Here is a 16,097-nt window from a genome sequence, read left to right on the forward strand (position 1 = left end):
ATTTCCACGCTGCGAGGTTGGAATAATACTGTGAAATTGTGAAAAGGATGATAAGAGCTGTTTGATGAGACCGGCTGAAATGACAGCCGGAAATATCAGCCTGTTTTGGTCGGAGGGAGTTTTGGCCTGCCAATTAGTTAAAAGACCAATAAGGACGACAACTCCCACTCAGACTACCACACCACAGTCCTAGTAAAACATTTCCTTGAGAAATTGCTCTTTTATAAGTTTGTTTCTTGTTGAAAATTTAAATTTAAAAAACAATCATACTAGAGTATTCAATTGTTACCCAGAAATGATTTGATATTGAGATCAATTCAAGCTGCTTTGTACCTTTTAATATGGATGATGCATAACTGCAACCCCTCAGGCAAAGACTGGAGGGAAATTAAGCCTGCAGACACTTGCCAACTCCTTGGGCATGTGCTATAGAGGAATAAAATACAAAAGATCAAAAAATGAAAAATAAAGTTGTTGAAAATATTGAACTGGTGACATTATCAAAATAATGGATTATAATAACGTTTTTCCTACACTGGTCTGCTCAAAACTAGTGTCATGCAAGGGGACAGGTAGTACAAAACAATTGCCATTTTCTTATAATAAAAGTGAAACAACATTTAAATAACTTTTATCTCTAAATGATGTATCTGGTTGCTGTGCAGTGCAATTTTGAACATAGCTACGCTGACACTCAATAAACTCTCCAACATCAATATGTCAAAATTGCAGCCAGATAACCTAAAGCTCAGGCATAAATCTAACCATCTCTAAAATGTCCGTGTCTACCTATGGTATAATTTACAAGCTATATTCACTTAAATATATTTCACACTGTGACAGGCACAATACACTTGATTTAACACACATTGAAAACACTGATAAAACCATTGTAGTGATTGCATATCATGGCGTAAAGAAGCAATTGTTGTTGTGTGTAAGAGGAAAGGCTCATTTTAATACAGAATGAGAAAACAACTAGACCAACACTGTCTGGAAATTCAAAACCCTCGGAGATCCATTGCAGCTTCTCATAACATATTTCCCTTGAAGGTACCATCTTAAACATGTACAAACTGTAATACACAGTTTTAATAAACGTTTTGATAACGTTTGGTTTATTATTCCAGCATGAAGCACGAACCTTCCTGAATCATGAGGTGGAAGAATTTAAGTGAGGAATACCACTGCCAATTTATTTAATGCCAATATAACAACAAATGTCTAAATATTATTCAAATATAAGGGGTTATTTAATATCACAATTTCAAAATGGTTATATGTACCTTCATAGCAATTGGCTAGATGGAGCTAAAACTCTTGCTGCAAACTCTGGCACATACCACAAAAACACTGAGATACAACGACACACCAACAACGTGTAGATTTCCTTAAAATATTCTAAGATGGGCAATTATTCCAAAATTCACATATCAACAGAACAATTTATTTCAAATATTGAAATAATATCATTTAAAACTGTATCAATGATAAAAACAACCAACCAAAGAAATACAAATATCCAAACAAAAAAAATAGGGAAAACAATGTTATTAATAAACATGATATTTCAAAAAAATAAATAAGTCCAGAAAAAAAACTATTACCAGGCCCTGTTTCAGCTGAACGACCCTGATGGTGAAACTGAAATGCATTTTAAAACGGCAGTTTCACAATGACCTTCAGATTCATTCCACCGAAAATTGACATTCCCCAGAGAACGAGAGGAATTTGTCTGGCCCTAAAATGGATCCACCGAGAGTTCTGCTGAGCGAGGCGCCATTCACACCCCTGCTGGAGGAGAGGGAGACATAGAGTATGATCTGTGTATTGAATGGGAAAGTCGTATTTCCACTTCAAAAGTTGAAAGTCAGGAATATGTACTGTAGAGCTTTTGACATATTTTGAGTAAAAATACAAGGGCGCGTTTGTATTCCACTTTTTGTTGCGTGTTGAGTCAAACCAAAATCAACAGTGATTTGTCATATAAGGTCATTATGTCTTGAAACCAGTGAAAGGTTGTTTTCTACCTACATATGAATATTTTCACGTCACTGAAACATAATTCTTGGCATAAATCACACGTTTAAGATTATTCTCAATTGAAGCTACAGTTTCATCACCGTGTGTAAATGTGTAACATTTTACTCATTGACTAATTTTGTTTTATGACAGTCTACAGTTGGTTGTAGGAACAGCCATTATTACTCTTTTATCAACCAAAAACGTATTAGGGGCAATTGATCAATTCCGCATATGTTTGTCCATATAGCAACATTACAGTATTTTATGTTGACCTTATTTAGCCTTTTCATTTCATTTTTGTCAAATGTTATATAAACATCAAATGCATGTATACATGTAGTTAGGTAGTCTTTGTTGCAGCCAGATAATATTGCAGCAGTCTTCTTTTGCAGTTTTGTATTGTAACAAAAATATGCATCTATAAAACAATTGTGGGTGCCATTCATTCAAACAGTACTTAGCTGTTGTACACGTGTCAAAGATTTTGCGGACATGTTCTCTCTTTTATATCCTCGCCTAAAAAAAACCCACTTCTACCAATTTCTTTAAAAAATAGTACCATAAAGTGAACAGCATTTTAATTTAATCTGTAGGATTTAATTATTTGCGAATTGAGTTAATCATTCAAAACAAAAACTGACCAACATAGGATGTCGCAGTCTTTGATACCCTGTTTAAAACCAAGAGTTTCAGTCAGATACAGTAAGAGCTATCAGTGGAAAAACTTGCAGATTTACGATCACTGTTAACAACTACTAACTCAACAAGAGAGAAGGAAATACAAAAGTATATTAAAAAACGAAGATATAAGATTTTTTTGTTGTTTCAGTTCTACTCTATGTCCATATCTTTATTTAACAATCATAGTCATATTTTCAACAATGGAAGATTAATAAATACTTTCTCTTGATTCAGGAAGGTTGCCTTGGTAACTTGATAGCTTGATTCCAGTTGCAAAAAAATGATAATCAAAATGTCCTCTGTATGCATGGTTGCGCTTTTCTTAAGCACTAATATCCAATTAACCACCTTTGTCTTGAGTGGGGGAATCCATAAAATTATGTACAGGTTTCTTCATTTCAGACATTTTATCCACCTCCATAGCTGAGCGAGAGAGCGAGAGGAGAGAGGAGAGGAGAGGAGAGGAGAGGAGAGGAGAGGAGAGGAGAGGAGAGAGAGAGAGAGAGAGAGAGAGAGAGAGAGAGAGAGAGAGAGAGAGAGAGAGAGAACAGCAGGTCGGTCCGGAACACATCCGAACTGCAGTGTCAAGAATGCATCAACAGGCCTCCTCTCACATATTTCCCTTGCTGTTAAGGCACTAAGGTTTTCTCATATAATTCTGGAAATCAATCCCAAATATTCCACAGACGTTTCAAACTTGCATGAGCGTGGAGGGAGGGGGGGGCTGTCTCTGTCCAACTGTTGTTAGCTGGGAAGTAGGAAACAGACCCAGAACCATCAAGGCACAGAATATTTCCACCACACAACAGCAGGACATCCAGAGAGAGAGAGAGAGGATAGTGTGGTGGGTTCCATCCCCAGCTCGTGACTCAGGCAAGAGCCATGGGGCACCAGGACTCTCCCCTGACGGAGCCGGCTATGTCTGGAGACTGGGTGAGGCCCACGCTGGTGTAGAGACTATCCTGGCCTGGGTACTTCACGACGGCAGAGCCATCAGAGCCTGAGCCATCCGCTGGTCCACTCAGGACAGAGGACTGGACCTGGAACAGGACAGAGAAATGTTAGTCACAGATTCAAAAGAAATTACTGGGTCTTTCCATAAAATAAGTGCCTTTTTGCATCCCTTTGATATTTTTACTAGAAATTGTGAACCAATATTGAATTTTAAAAGCCTGGTGAGCTGGTTTGACTATTTTTGGCAATTTTCTGGTGTTTTGTGGTCGAAAACTGATCGGTTGGAGCATAACACATCCACCTTCTTAACCATAGATAGACAAGCTAGAAATGTTTTAGCACATTTTGTTTACTTTTTTAAAGCTTGAAATCAATTGCTGCTCCCTGTTGCACACAACAAGCTTCCATTCCTCCTGTCACAAGGGGATTTAAGGCTGATTTAAGATGAAATCGTCAACCATGTTATGTCAACCCTGTTACTTTATTTGCCACTTAATAGGCACTCACCATAGTATGTTTTTATATAAAATCTTGAGACGGGAAAATGTATTTTTGTATGAAGTTGAAAATGTGCTCTTAATGACAGAATGTGAAAATAAGGCGAATTCAAACTTTTTTGGGCCAAATTACATTTCTTAAAAGGCACGGAATCGGTGGAACAACCCTACTATTCTCCATTGGTTTTCTATAGTCACAGCCAGTGCTTCCAGAAGCCTATCAATGATAAATCTTCATTTGTAACTGCTAAAATGGATATACACTGAGTGTACAAAACATTAAGAACACCTTCCTGATCTTGAGTTTTGCCCTCAGAGCAGTCTCAATGAGTCGTGGATCACTCTTGATACACACGGGAAACTGTTGCGTGGGGAAAAACAAGCAAAGTTGCAGTTCGTGAACCAAACTGGCGCGCCCGGCACCTACTACCATACCCCATTCAAAGGCACTTAAATCTTTTGTCTTGCCCATTTACCCTCTGAATGGCACACATACACAACCCATGTCTCAGTTGTCTCAAGGCTTAAAAATCATTCTTTAGAGAACAAGTGACACATCAGCTTTCGCCTGGTGAGTCTGTCATGCAAAGAACAGGTGTTCATAATGTTTTGTACACTCAGTGTATAGGCCTATCTGCAGTGAATCTCCACATTATTATAGCAAACCGGCCCATTTATCAAATGATAGGAACAGACAAATGTCATGAATAAAATGTACTTTAAATAGCCCTGTAATATTGTTTCATTTGGAACAAATCGGAGACTATGTTTTAGGACAAAATTCCGAAGAGCATCATCTCTGAGAAATGCAGACCACTTCCCAGAACCCATTACAGACAGCCTTTAAATACCCCTGAAGACACCAGATACAGTAGGCTACATCCCACATACCGTATGACTCAATACTTTTGAATCCAGTATTATCAGGCCAATATTATTGCTATCACGAACATATAAGATGAAAGTGTATTATTAGCCTGCCTGCTCCTACATTTGTCAACAGTATTCATTCAAAAGAATACCAATTAGTGCAATAAATAAAACGATATATATATATATATATATATATTTTTTTTTTAAGTAAAAGTGGGTCTATCCTACCAAAACCGTGGACTTATATTTGACGCTAACTGAAATGTGTTGGAAGAATTCAGCCGTGCATAATTTGTTACACAAGACATATCCGAGGAGGGGACAACAGTCGAATCTCAATAGCAAACGACCTTGAGTCCGTTTTTATAACACACGCGGCCTATCCCGCACCTGAATATTCGTTTTCTTTTTGAATACGCTATATCAAAATATGGATCGTTCGTATTAACCCTGGCACCTGCGTGTTGGGAGAGCTGTTCTTCGAGCAGTCTTCAGAGTTGGAAGAAGACGTCGACGTCGGAGTCATGGCGACTGAATTACTATTTCCTGTGGTAAAATGATTTAAAAAGTATATATATATAAAGAGAACCATACAATTGAAGCATTTCAATTATACAACAGAGAGAGAGAGAGAGAGAGAGAGAGAGAGCGAGGGATCTGCTTACCAGAGGATCCCTTAGTTTTGTTCAAAGTTTTAGGTTTTCTTTTCCTCGTCTGAATTCCCTCTTTCTTCATGGCGAGCGGCCGAGGTACCTGCAAAAATAACGACTACATTAGTCTGTCATGTTTTTTGATTACACGTTTTGTCAATGTATGAAAACATGTACATTGTCCTTTAAATATAAACTTTATTATTATTAATAATTATAATTTATTAGACACACTGAATGCACTGATCCCGTTTAATATTGTTCTCCATAGTCATTAAAACAATTACGCACGGCAATTAGGCACGTGTCAGTTACAATATTCTCTGCATTTGTCGAACATGAAGTTAATAAAAAGGGGTAACTTGTGACATAATGTAAAGATTGTGTCTTACTCCATGTAATTTTGTGTAGAGCCCACATGCGTTGCAGACCGGTTCTCCTTCTGCGTTTCTGCGCCACAAGGTGGTTGTGCTCGTCTGACAGTTGGCGCAGGAGAGGCCGATTCGCCGGGATGATGACTGGGAAAAGGCAATATATAAACAACGATAAACACACTGGAACATAAAGATATGAAGCTACGATTAAGCAAAGGTGAGCGCGTGCTGTAAACGTGAAATGGAGAGATGTCTGAGCCCGCGGCTACCTGACTAATGGAATCTTTGGCTGTGGTCCAAGCACTTTAATTCATCATTGGATATGAAGGGCATGGATTCTCCTCTCTTATGACTTATGACTCTCTTTCTGTTATCTGCACTAATTTCCGAACAATAATATTGGTCATATTCATGTCATCCATTTAACTGGCAGTTGCGTTCAGCTTATTACCATGAATTTCATTGTCAGGGAGTTCGTGGAAAAAGGGCATCAGTCGTTTGTTAGTGTGCGTAATAACTGCGTAATGGCGCCAGGAGAATGTGTGTCTGAAAAGTTTTTTTTCCCCCGTCACGTAGCCTCTGTACACTTGTTGACCCTGACTAAATTACCGATATGACAGCCAGAATGACCTTGTTAATATATGAACGCTGGCTAAATTGAGGGTGCAATAAAATGGTCTACCGTTTAAGCGATTTTTTTGTCCCCAAAAAAATCACTATAAGGAGTATAGAGATCTGAGGTGATAACCTTAAGCCATTGCTTTAAATAAATAGACACGAAATTGAGTGGTTAAGTAGTCCCCTGGGCGTGTTCAGCTTACCATCCGCTTCTGTGGTTTAATTAATGGCCGACTGAGTCCATTCATTTTGCTGTACAGGCCGCAGGCGTTGCAGAGAAAGTGGCCCGTGCCATCCCGTCTCCAGAGCGGCGTTGAGATGGAGCCGCAGTTGACGCATTCCCTGCTCTCTCCCAGGTCGTCGAGAATATCTGCGGGAAACAGATAGGCAATACACCAATCACTTACATGACACTTCAGAGAGGTGCTTGGGCATTAAAAGAGCCATTATTTTTCTTAGGCTTAATTGAGCACCTGCCTTGAAATATGTTATTGTACATTGTACATTTTTAAGTAAAAAAAAAAGTATTATTCACCATTATTTTCAAAATTAGGTATATTCTAGGCATATGTGATAGCAAATTAAGATTATACATTCAATACACAAGGAGATTGCACTTTTGACTGTACTTTAGCTATTTTATCTATGTCTAATGCATTACGTTACTTTAAGAAACTCATAATGTTTCCATACTAGTTTTATATGTGCAGTCAGAGGGTGTAATCAACAATGCATTTATTTGAGTTACACCAATACAAATATCAAAATACGATAGGTTTAGAAGTCGTTATAAAACATTTGATATCAGGGATAGGCCTAAACTTTAATTCACGCAACAAATGCATTGATAATAGCCCATGTAACTAATATATAGCCTTCACTCTTAGAAAAAAGGTTTCGGGTAGAACCAAAAAGTGTTATATTGCTTGCTTCATTTATGGCACCCCTAAAGGTTCTATATAGAACCATTTTGTAGGGTTCTTTGATCAGAACCCCATCAGAACCCCAGGGGTTTTTCACTGAACCAAAATTGGGATTCTACCAACCTTTGGGGTTGCCATATATGAAGCAAGTATAGAACCCTTTTTGATTCTATCCAGAACCTTTTTTTCTAAGAGTGTAGGGCTCCCGAGTGGCGCAGCGGTCTAAGGCACTGCATTTCAGTATAAGAGGCGACACTACAGACAGACACCGTGGTTTGAATCCAGGCTGTATCACAACCGGCCTTCATTGTGAGTCCCATAGGGCGGCGCACAATTGGCCTAGCGTCATCCGGGTTTGGCCGGTGTAGGCAGTCATTGTAAATACGAATTTGTTCTCAACTGACTTACCTAGTTAAATAAATAAAAAAATATAGCCTAATTAACTTGCTATTCTAAAATTGAACATATTTACCATGTCTTACCATTACTATAAAACATGTATTTTAGCTCCGATAATTTCCTTAACCAAATTGAATTAGAATTTATTGGGGCCCATTAGACCTAAACACTTGTAATCGTAAGTTATCATCACATTGTTTCACCCATTCCCTTGTTGCCTATGCGTTAAACCGCTATTCGATAGATGGAGAACTAAAGTTCTCACATAATGGAAGTCCACATCATTAATCAGCTTTCTTCGACACTTCTGAGAATAGTAAGCCTACCTCCATTGGGTCCTCGAATCGTCAAGGGCGCACCTCTGCTTTGCAAAGTGTGCAACATGGTGTTATCGAATGGTCCTCCAGGCCAAGGCGAGGACAACTGGGTTAGCTGCGGTCCAACATACGGGGAGTAGGGACTGGCGTAGGATCCACCGAGGGGCCGCGGGAGACCGTACTGGTCTCGACTGCCCACATTCAGCGGGTTACTGTAGCCGTTATCCCTGGACGCTACGTTGTTCATTGGCGGGCTTGGAGGGTAATGGAAACGGTTGGAGGTATGAGGACTCCCGGTGCTGTAGGAGGGACTCTCCGGAGTAGACTGCGACCAGACTGAATGGCTTGTGATCGCATGACTAGGCTGTGCCGACCCGCTGGCTTGCAAATAAGGGAGGCTGGATATCATGGGTCCCACCCGGGAGCTCGGTACATACACTGGAGAGTTGGGGTTGGAGTGCATATAGCCCCCAGAGGGCGAGTCGTACCCCGCCTGGCTCTGGTGGGCCGCCGCGATGGCTAGTGTTTGATACATGTCGCTGGGGTCGACGATAAGGCCCCCCTTGTGGTGCGGGTGCGCTCCACTAGAGATGATTAGTTTGTTGCCCTGGTCTAAATCCGTGAACAGCGCGATGTCCTCTGTGGTGGGCAGGGCAGTGTTGTTGTTATGGTGTCCGTGTCCGAAGTGAACGTAGGAGTGTAGAGATGGTCTACCTGGCCCCTCGTCGCGCCGGTGTCCCACTAAGTCAAGTTGATCGGTTGTCGGCGGTGACCTGAGTCCCTCCGAGTCGTGCGCGTGGCCGTGACTGTCCCTCCTGTCCTGACCGCCGTGTAAGTAGCTCTGTTCAGCCGGTGACCCTGGGCTGCTGGACACTTCTTGCTTGACCATGGACCAGCTGTTTTCGCCCAGGTCCATCCAGGATCACTTTCCATACACCGTAGGGCTAGAAAATCGTGAGGGTGTTGTCTGCCCTGGGAATGAAAGATAATATGTTATTATCAAGATCAAGTAGGCTAAAAGGGTATATCATATTGTGAATTGTTAACTTAAAACAGGTCCTTGGGCGTCAAGTAACTATTTCTGGTATCATAAAGGATATATGAGATGAGGTAATCAAAATCGTATTACAATCTCAAATATTCTTCCCAAAGATTTGGCCCAAAGAGTTACATTTGAATGACCTTTCAAGCGATACTATTAATTTGCAAGAAACATGTAATCCCCAATGATAACAATATCATATCAATTCCATAGCTTACCCTCTGGGAAACTGCGTAATACAAACCCAACATAGCCCTTGATGTGGGGCTTGGTTTCATTTTGAAACGTATTCGCGTAATTTTGAGTACATGACACAAAATGATAGGCGAAAGGCTAGGTTACTTAGCACACAATACTCGATCCTCACTATTAAAACTATATGATGGTTATAGACTAATAGTTACGACGTGTTTGGCAATACCACCTAAGGTATTAATCCATTAGAAATGTAAGCACACCGCGCGCTCTGACCGGAGGAGTTGAATCCATCCGTGTCAAAACCTTGTCCTCCCCTCTCGAGATAGCCTCTTCATAATTACAAAAAAACCACACACCGTTACAGATAGGAACAAAATGCAATATATCTTTGGAGCAAAGTGATAACCGCTTGATAAGAAGCATAACAGATAAGACCCAAGAGGCAGGGTAATTGTGACAAACCAATACCCCAAATGATTTAGGTTCTGCGCAACTGGCACCCAGGAGCACGATCACTGAAACCAGATGTTTTACCAAGACTGGACTGAAACATAGAAGACAAAAGAGGAGAGGAAGGATTATTCACCACACACCTACTCGTTCTGTGCCATCGGTCGCTCGTTGAAGTTTCCTATAGTGTCTGGGTCGTAGCTGGTCTCTGGGAAGATAGGAATGAAAGCGTTAGCCTACTGCGCGCTTGACGAGGTTTTTAGAGAGGAGGCGCTTCTCGAGGCTGCAGTTGGAATCTGAGGGCGTTCTCTGATTGGATTTCAGTTTAACAAACATATCAACTGGTTGAGGGTGCTAGCCTTTGAGACTTGATCATGTCTAAAATGACCCAAACTGTACATGCAATCAATTTAACGTTTCACGGTAGGCTATTGACTTTTTGTTGTTGAAATAAAATCGAAATTCATATATCAGAGAAAATACATATACAGAGAAAAGCATGTTTTGGCATCGCACATTGGTTTACTCACATAATAGTTAAGATATTCAAAGAAATATGATATTACCTGAGTTTATTTAGAGCAAAAAGGGGGATTTTTCATAATTGACATCAAGCCTGGTTTAAACGGATATTGCGTACAAATTAGTTAGGTGTACAAACCACGACTATCATGATGAACATTAACCTATCAGAGGCTCACAAATTATAGTAGGCCTATCATTATAGACATTAGACAAATTAAGTAGTCCCTATGCTAACATTCTTCAGAATGTGTTTACAAGTTCTGGCAAGCAATACATTGTAATAATGTAAGATGTTACAGAACTATCGACAAAACTGTTGGCATCGAATATAGAGTTTAAAAAAACAATATTCAATTGAAAAACTTTTCAATTTACAAAGTGAAATATATAATAGCCTATCAATTGCACCATACTTAAAATAACTAACATTGAATGATAAAATCATTATAATTAGAAAGTAAAAGGCCCTAAAATACAAACCTCGCTGAGAACAGCTGTTTTAAAATCGCCTATTTTTGTTTATTTATTTGTTTATTCTCAATTTCGGCGTTATGTTAGGGAAGACCATTCACAGTTAGTTTATTTAAGTGAGCCCTTAAATTGATTAAATGGGGTCAGCCTCGGAAGCACAAACTCTCAGCACGTATCTGTTGTTGCAGAGAGGATTTACATTGAACTGGCGATGATTACTTCAGTTGGAATATACATTGGCTCAGTGAAATTATCAAAAGTGACGAGTTGTCAATTAAACCATTCATTTACTACTAGTCTTCAGCACTCCTTCCAGACGTTAACAAATAGTCCCGTCGTTAGTCGACCTGGGAAGAATTCAACTGGTATTTCTTTCTATTTACATTTTGTCTGGATAACACTGTTAGGCGATACGCGTTTCAGGGTAAATTATATGTCACCATTTCGTTGCACTGAAAGAGAGAGGATAGACACGAGCCATTGCAAAATGCTCTATCCTCTGTTTGACTCCTCTTGTAAAATGGGTTCAAACAATGGCCATTCTTCTTTTAATTTGGTCTTTGCATTCCTTTCACTTTTCGTTGCTTTGCAAAGGGTAAACCTAGGCAGCATTTTAGAAACGTTCTCTGAGAGGTGTAAGCAACTGCATACTTCTAAAATAGGTATCAGAACTATGACTATTGGTTTAACGCGCCATGAATTGGACGTGTCCTCGTGCGTAAAAGAGATAGCACTAACAGCTATCACCTAGGCTATTTTGATAAATCGTTGAGAGCAAAGCGAAAAAGTCAGAACATAGCTAATCAAATGCACGGTGGAACATGGAGTAAGCAGGCTGGACATTGGGGGGCCGAGGCAGACATTTATCAGGGAGGTGCGAGAATACATCATTTTACTGTCTGTTCCAATGCGACTTAACGAATGAGGTGTTTTCGCTGTGATGCCATGAAGTGTGTCTCTCAGATAGTTAGCCTACCTGTGACGAATCCCCACCCGCAAAGTGTCAGGACGCCACTCAGTCTCAGCCTCTATCTTCACACTATCCAGGGACGGACAGGCTCAGGCAGGGGCAGACCGGGAGAAGACTGTTTGAAATCAACAATAAATAGTCTATATCATTTGGAAAAATAATAAAAAATAATAATTTACTGTCGCTGTGGAATAATTTAAGGTTTATTATAATGTAATGGCATTATTAGGCCTAGATGGGCCTACATTCGAATTACCTCGACTAGCTTATAATATGAATGTTATAATTATTCATAATAATAATAATAATAATAACAATATAATAATATATATTTGAAAATAATAGTAGTGGTAGTACTAGTAATGATAATAAAATGCTATTATTTTGTGATTAATTTCTTTATTGATTTTCAAGTTGCCGTATCTTCATTCGTATCTTAATAATGTGTGTCTGTTTCATTGCGTAATCGCCCTCAGGTGTCATTGCCTTATACTGTATGTACTGACATCATAATGATTATCTCCTACTACTCGTTTTCTGTTATATTGAAAGAGAGTTTTCAATTTTTCCTATTTTGAGACATGAATGTTGTGTGTGTGCCATTCAGAGGGTTAAGATATTTAAGTTTCTTTGGACGGGGTATGGTAGTAGGTGTGGGAAGCATTGAAGTCCAAATGGGCCAGCATCCCTATGGAATGTCTATGGACTATACCCAGACGAATTGAGGCTGTTCTGAGGGCAGAAGGGGGTGCAACTCAATATTAGGAAGGTGTTCCTAATGTTTTGTGTACTCGATAGGCCTATTCATGTGATGACAAACGTATTATTATTATTGATTTGGCGTAATAAAAATATCAGTTAAAATCGTAAGATCAGATTTGATTGGTTTAATACAGACACAACACCTAAAAATGTATGCTATTCATGAATGGTGTTGAAGGCAAAAAGGAAGTCTGCTTTGTCTGTAGTGTAATAGAATAGTGTAATCAAAGGTGAGAGTTTATGATGAATTGGGAACAATCAGTAAATGAATGTCTACCTTGTAGCATTCAGACTTTTACTTAATTATTCACCTCAGTTTCGATTGCGTCTCAATAATTGATTAGATTAGGTGGAGATGTTTTCATGTGCTCGGAAATTGAAAGAAAATGTTACCGTTAATGTTTTTATTTGATTAAATGTTTTATTGCAAATCTTATCCAATCCAATATCGTCGCCAAGACCGCTATGCGATCACATTTGAGATATCCTGTTAATATTACATTTGACAATATAGACCTTGAAATTATTATTATTGTTATTATTATTGCGCTATTACAACAATTATAATAACAACAATAAGATACACTTTTGTTTTATCCACTAGATAAATGTAATGCAGCATTTTATCATTACATTTTGAGTGTCCATTTAATCTCACAAACGGGTGATAAAAACAAGATAAAGATAAGCTAAGGAATGGGATTTATCGTTGTAGGTACTCTCTCTCGAAATTACTGGACAATTTCTCGAGCATTTTTGGAGTTTAGACTCAGCTGGTAGTGAGATAATTCAGTCAAAGAAATTACACAGCTTTGTACAGAACACAGCACATGGCATCCATCAAGAGGATCCACATACAGTAGGATATATTTCGAGGTAATTTATGAATAGAAGATCATTTCAGAGCAGAATGCTATTTCATTGTTATTAAAGGAGAAAACCTAATGGTTTGATTAAATCCAAAGGACGCCACTAATGTCCGCTAATTATCGTTAACTCGAAAGGTCGCCGAGTCGAATCTCCTAGCTGACTGGGTGAACAATCTGTTGACTTGCAGTGCACTTAACCCTAATTGCTCCTGTATGTCACTTTGTATAAGAGCGTCTTGGAAATGTAAAAATATTGTAATGTCGTGACTCAATACAAATAAATAATTGTTCGACATATTTTCACGTTATGCTTTAGCGATACATACAATCTAATTTCAATTGCCATATTGAATATGGCTGATAATTGGTTGTTATTTAACTGACCCCTAAAGACATCTAATGCATTGGGATAACGTTTAGAATTAATGACCTAAAATGGATATATCTAACCTTCCATGACACACATATACAGAGAGCATAGTATCCCACTTTCTTATTCGGATTCACAGTTAGTACAATTTGTTTATAGGTCGCCCGGCTCTTTGTACATAACTTGGACTTTGGGAGGAAGAGTTGTGATTTGTTCTGGATGTCAAATAAAACTCCGTGTCTCATTATGGAGGCTGTGGAAGTAATTTCCGGTATTTGATGGATCTCTTCACTGTGTCTGAAGCGTTTGGGGCTTAAAACAAATGAAATGCCCTATTTACACATGTTTGTTTTTATGGAAGGCAGGCACAGAGCAGTTAAGTTTTATGCCTGAGACTGTCTCTGTTTGTCCCTCTGTCTGTCTGTCTGTCTGTCTGTCTGTCTGTCTGTCTGTCTCTACCTTCCCACATGGCTGCATGGGCAGTGGCTCCCATAGAGGGTTAAGTCAAAATGAAACTGCATTAAAACAACAGTTAACTCTTAGGTCATAGCCATTTCCTGCAGTCAAATGACACAGTGACCTCATGGCTGGAATGATTATAACATTTTTAATAATATAATGAATAAACATGATTCAAATGTCTTTGTTATACACTACATGACCAAAAGTATGTGGAGACCTGCTCGTCGAACATCTCATTGAAATGGAGTTGGTCCCCCCTTAGCTGCTATAACAGCCTCCACCTCTTCTGGATGTTGGAACATTGCTGCGGGGAATTGCTTCCATTCAGCTACAAGAGCATTAGTGAGGTCGGGCACTGATGTTGGGCGATTAGGCCTGGCTCGCAGTCAGCGTTCCAATTCATCCCAAATGTGTTTGATCGGGTTGAGGGCAGGGCTCTGTGCAGGTCAGTCAAGTTCTTTCACACAGATCTCAACAAACCATTTCTGTATGAACCTCACTTTGTGCTCAGGGGCATTGTCATGCTGAAACAGGAAAGGTTCTTCCCCAAACTATTGCCACAAAGTTGGAAGCGCAGAATCGTCTAGAATGTCATTGTATGCTGTAGCTTTAAGATTTCCCTTCACTGGAACTAAGGGGTCTAGCCCGAAGCAGGAAATAAAGCCCCAGACCATTATTTTTTACAGTTGGCACTGTGCATTGGGCCAGGTAGCGTTCTACTGGCATCCGCCAAACCAAGATTTGTCCGACTGACTGCCAGATGGTGAAGCGTGATTCATCACTCCAGAGAACGCGTTTCCACTGCTCCAGAGTCCAATGGCGGCGAGCTTTACACCACTTCCCCCGAAGCTTGGCATGGTGATTTTTAGGCTTGTAAAACCCCTTTCACGAATCTCCCAATAAATAGTTATTGTGCTGACATTGCCTCCAGAGGCAGTTTGGAACTCAGTAGTGAGTGTTGCAACCGAGGACAGACAATTTTTACGCATCATGCCCTTCAGCACCCAGTGGTCCCATTCTGTGAGCTTGTGTGGCCTACCACTTCGCGGCGGAGCCATAGTTGCTCCTAGACGTTTCCACTTCACAATAACAGCACTTACAGTTGACCGGGGCAGCTCTAGCAGGGCCACAATTTTATGAACAGACTTGTTGGAAAGCTAGCACTGAGCTCTTCAGTAAGGCCCTTCTACTGCCAATGCTAGTCTATGGAGATTGCATGGCTGTGTGCTCGATTTTATACATCTGTCAGCAACGGGTGTGGATGAAATAGCCGAATCCACTCATTTGAAGGGGCGTCCACATACTTTTGTATACATAGTGTATTTAATTTCTTCTTTAATGTATATAAAATGTAATATTGGGATGCAAACTTGTGATTGAATACATTCAAACTCTATTATTTATTATTTTAAGCCAATAACCATGTGTGTGAGGTGTATACTTTTGTTTCAAAGTAGATTTGTTAAAGACTATCAAGAAACATTCTGTGTGACCCTGACTTAGCCCATTGCAGTAGAAGGTTTATTTAAAGTAAGAATTAGGTTTATCTTTAGCAGTGTGGTTAGGGATAGTTGTATGATAATATTTTAAAGAGAGAAACTGTTGGGTGACAACTGCCATGGGGGCTGCCCCAGTGGCTGATGGGATGTGGTGGGTGAGCGTCAGTC

The 16,097-nt window shown here is 39.6% G+C and overlaps 1 protein-coding gene across 5 annotated transcripts; it reads right to left on the reverse strand.

Annotated features, from left to right (window-relative positions):
- Positions 1-931: 931 nt before the first annotated feature.
- Positions 932-10,413, reverse strand: gata6 (GATA binding protein 6). Of its 5 annotated transcripts, none has more exons than XM_021589140.3 (7): positions 10,145-10,413; positions 8,321-9,283; positions 6,876-7,042; positions 6,073-6,198; positions 5,696-5,783; positions 5,488-5,576; positions 932-3,746 (listed from the first exon to the last, which is right to left on the reverse strand). In XM_021589140.3, the coding sequence occupies exons 2-7, from the start codon at positions 9,225-9,227 to the stop codon at positions 3,576-3,578; spliced, it is 1,548 nt and encodes a 515-aa protein (XP_021444815.2). In that variant the 5' UTR covers positions 9,228-9,283; positions 10,145-10,413; the 3' UTR covers positions 932-3,575. The 5 variants fall into 5 exon arrangements, with proteins under 5 accessions (XP_021444815.2, XP_021444816.2, XP_021444817.2 ...); XM_021589141.3 differs by having other exon boundaries at positions 10,149-10,309; XM_021589142.3 differs by having other exon boundaries at positions 9,572-10,176.
- Between the last annotated feature and the right edge of the window lie 5,684 nt (positions 10,414-16,097).

The sequence above is a fragment of the Oncorhynchus mykiss genome, chromosome 28 (assembly GCF_057628025.1).
Source record: "Oncorhynchus mykiss isolate SJ-2025 chromosome 28, ASM5762802v1, whole genome shotgun sequence".
Classification (NCBI taxonomy): domain Eukaryota; kingdom Metazoa; phylum Chordata; class Actinopteri; order Salmoniformes; family Salmonidae; genus Oncorhynchus; species Oncorhynchus mykiss.

Excerpts from the sequence above, each read along its gene's own strand:
- gata6 (XM_021589140.3), bottom strand. The coding sequence starts at position 9,227 with ATGGACCTGGGCGAAAACAGCTGGTCCATGGTCAAGCAAGAAGTGTCC. Across the intron at positions 6,199-6,875 it reads TTAAACCACAGAAGCGGATG|TCATCATCCCGGCGAATCGG; the intron begins GTAAGCTGAACA and ends GCCTTTTCCCAG. Across the intron at positions 5,577-5,695 it reads CAAAACTAAGGGATCCTCTG|GAAATAGTAATTCAGTCGCC; the intron begins GTAAGCAGATCC and ends ATTTTACCACAG.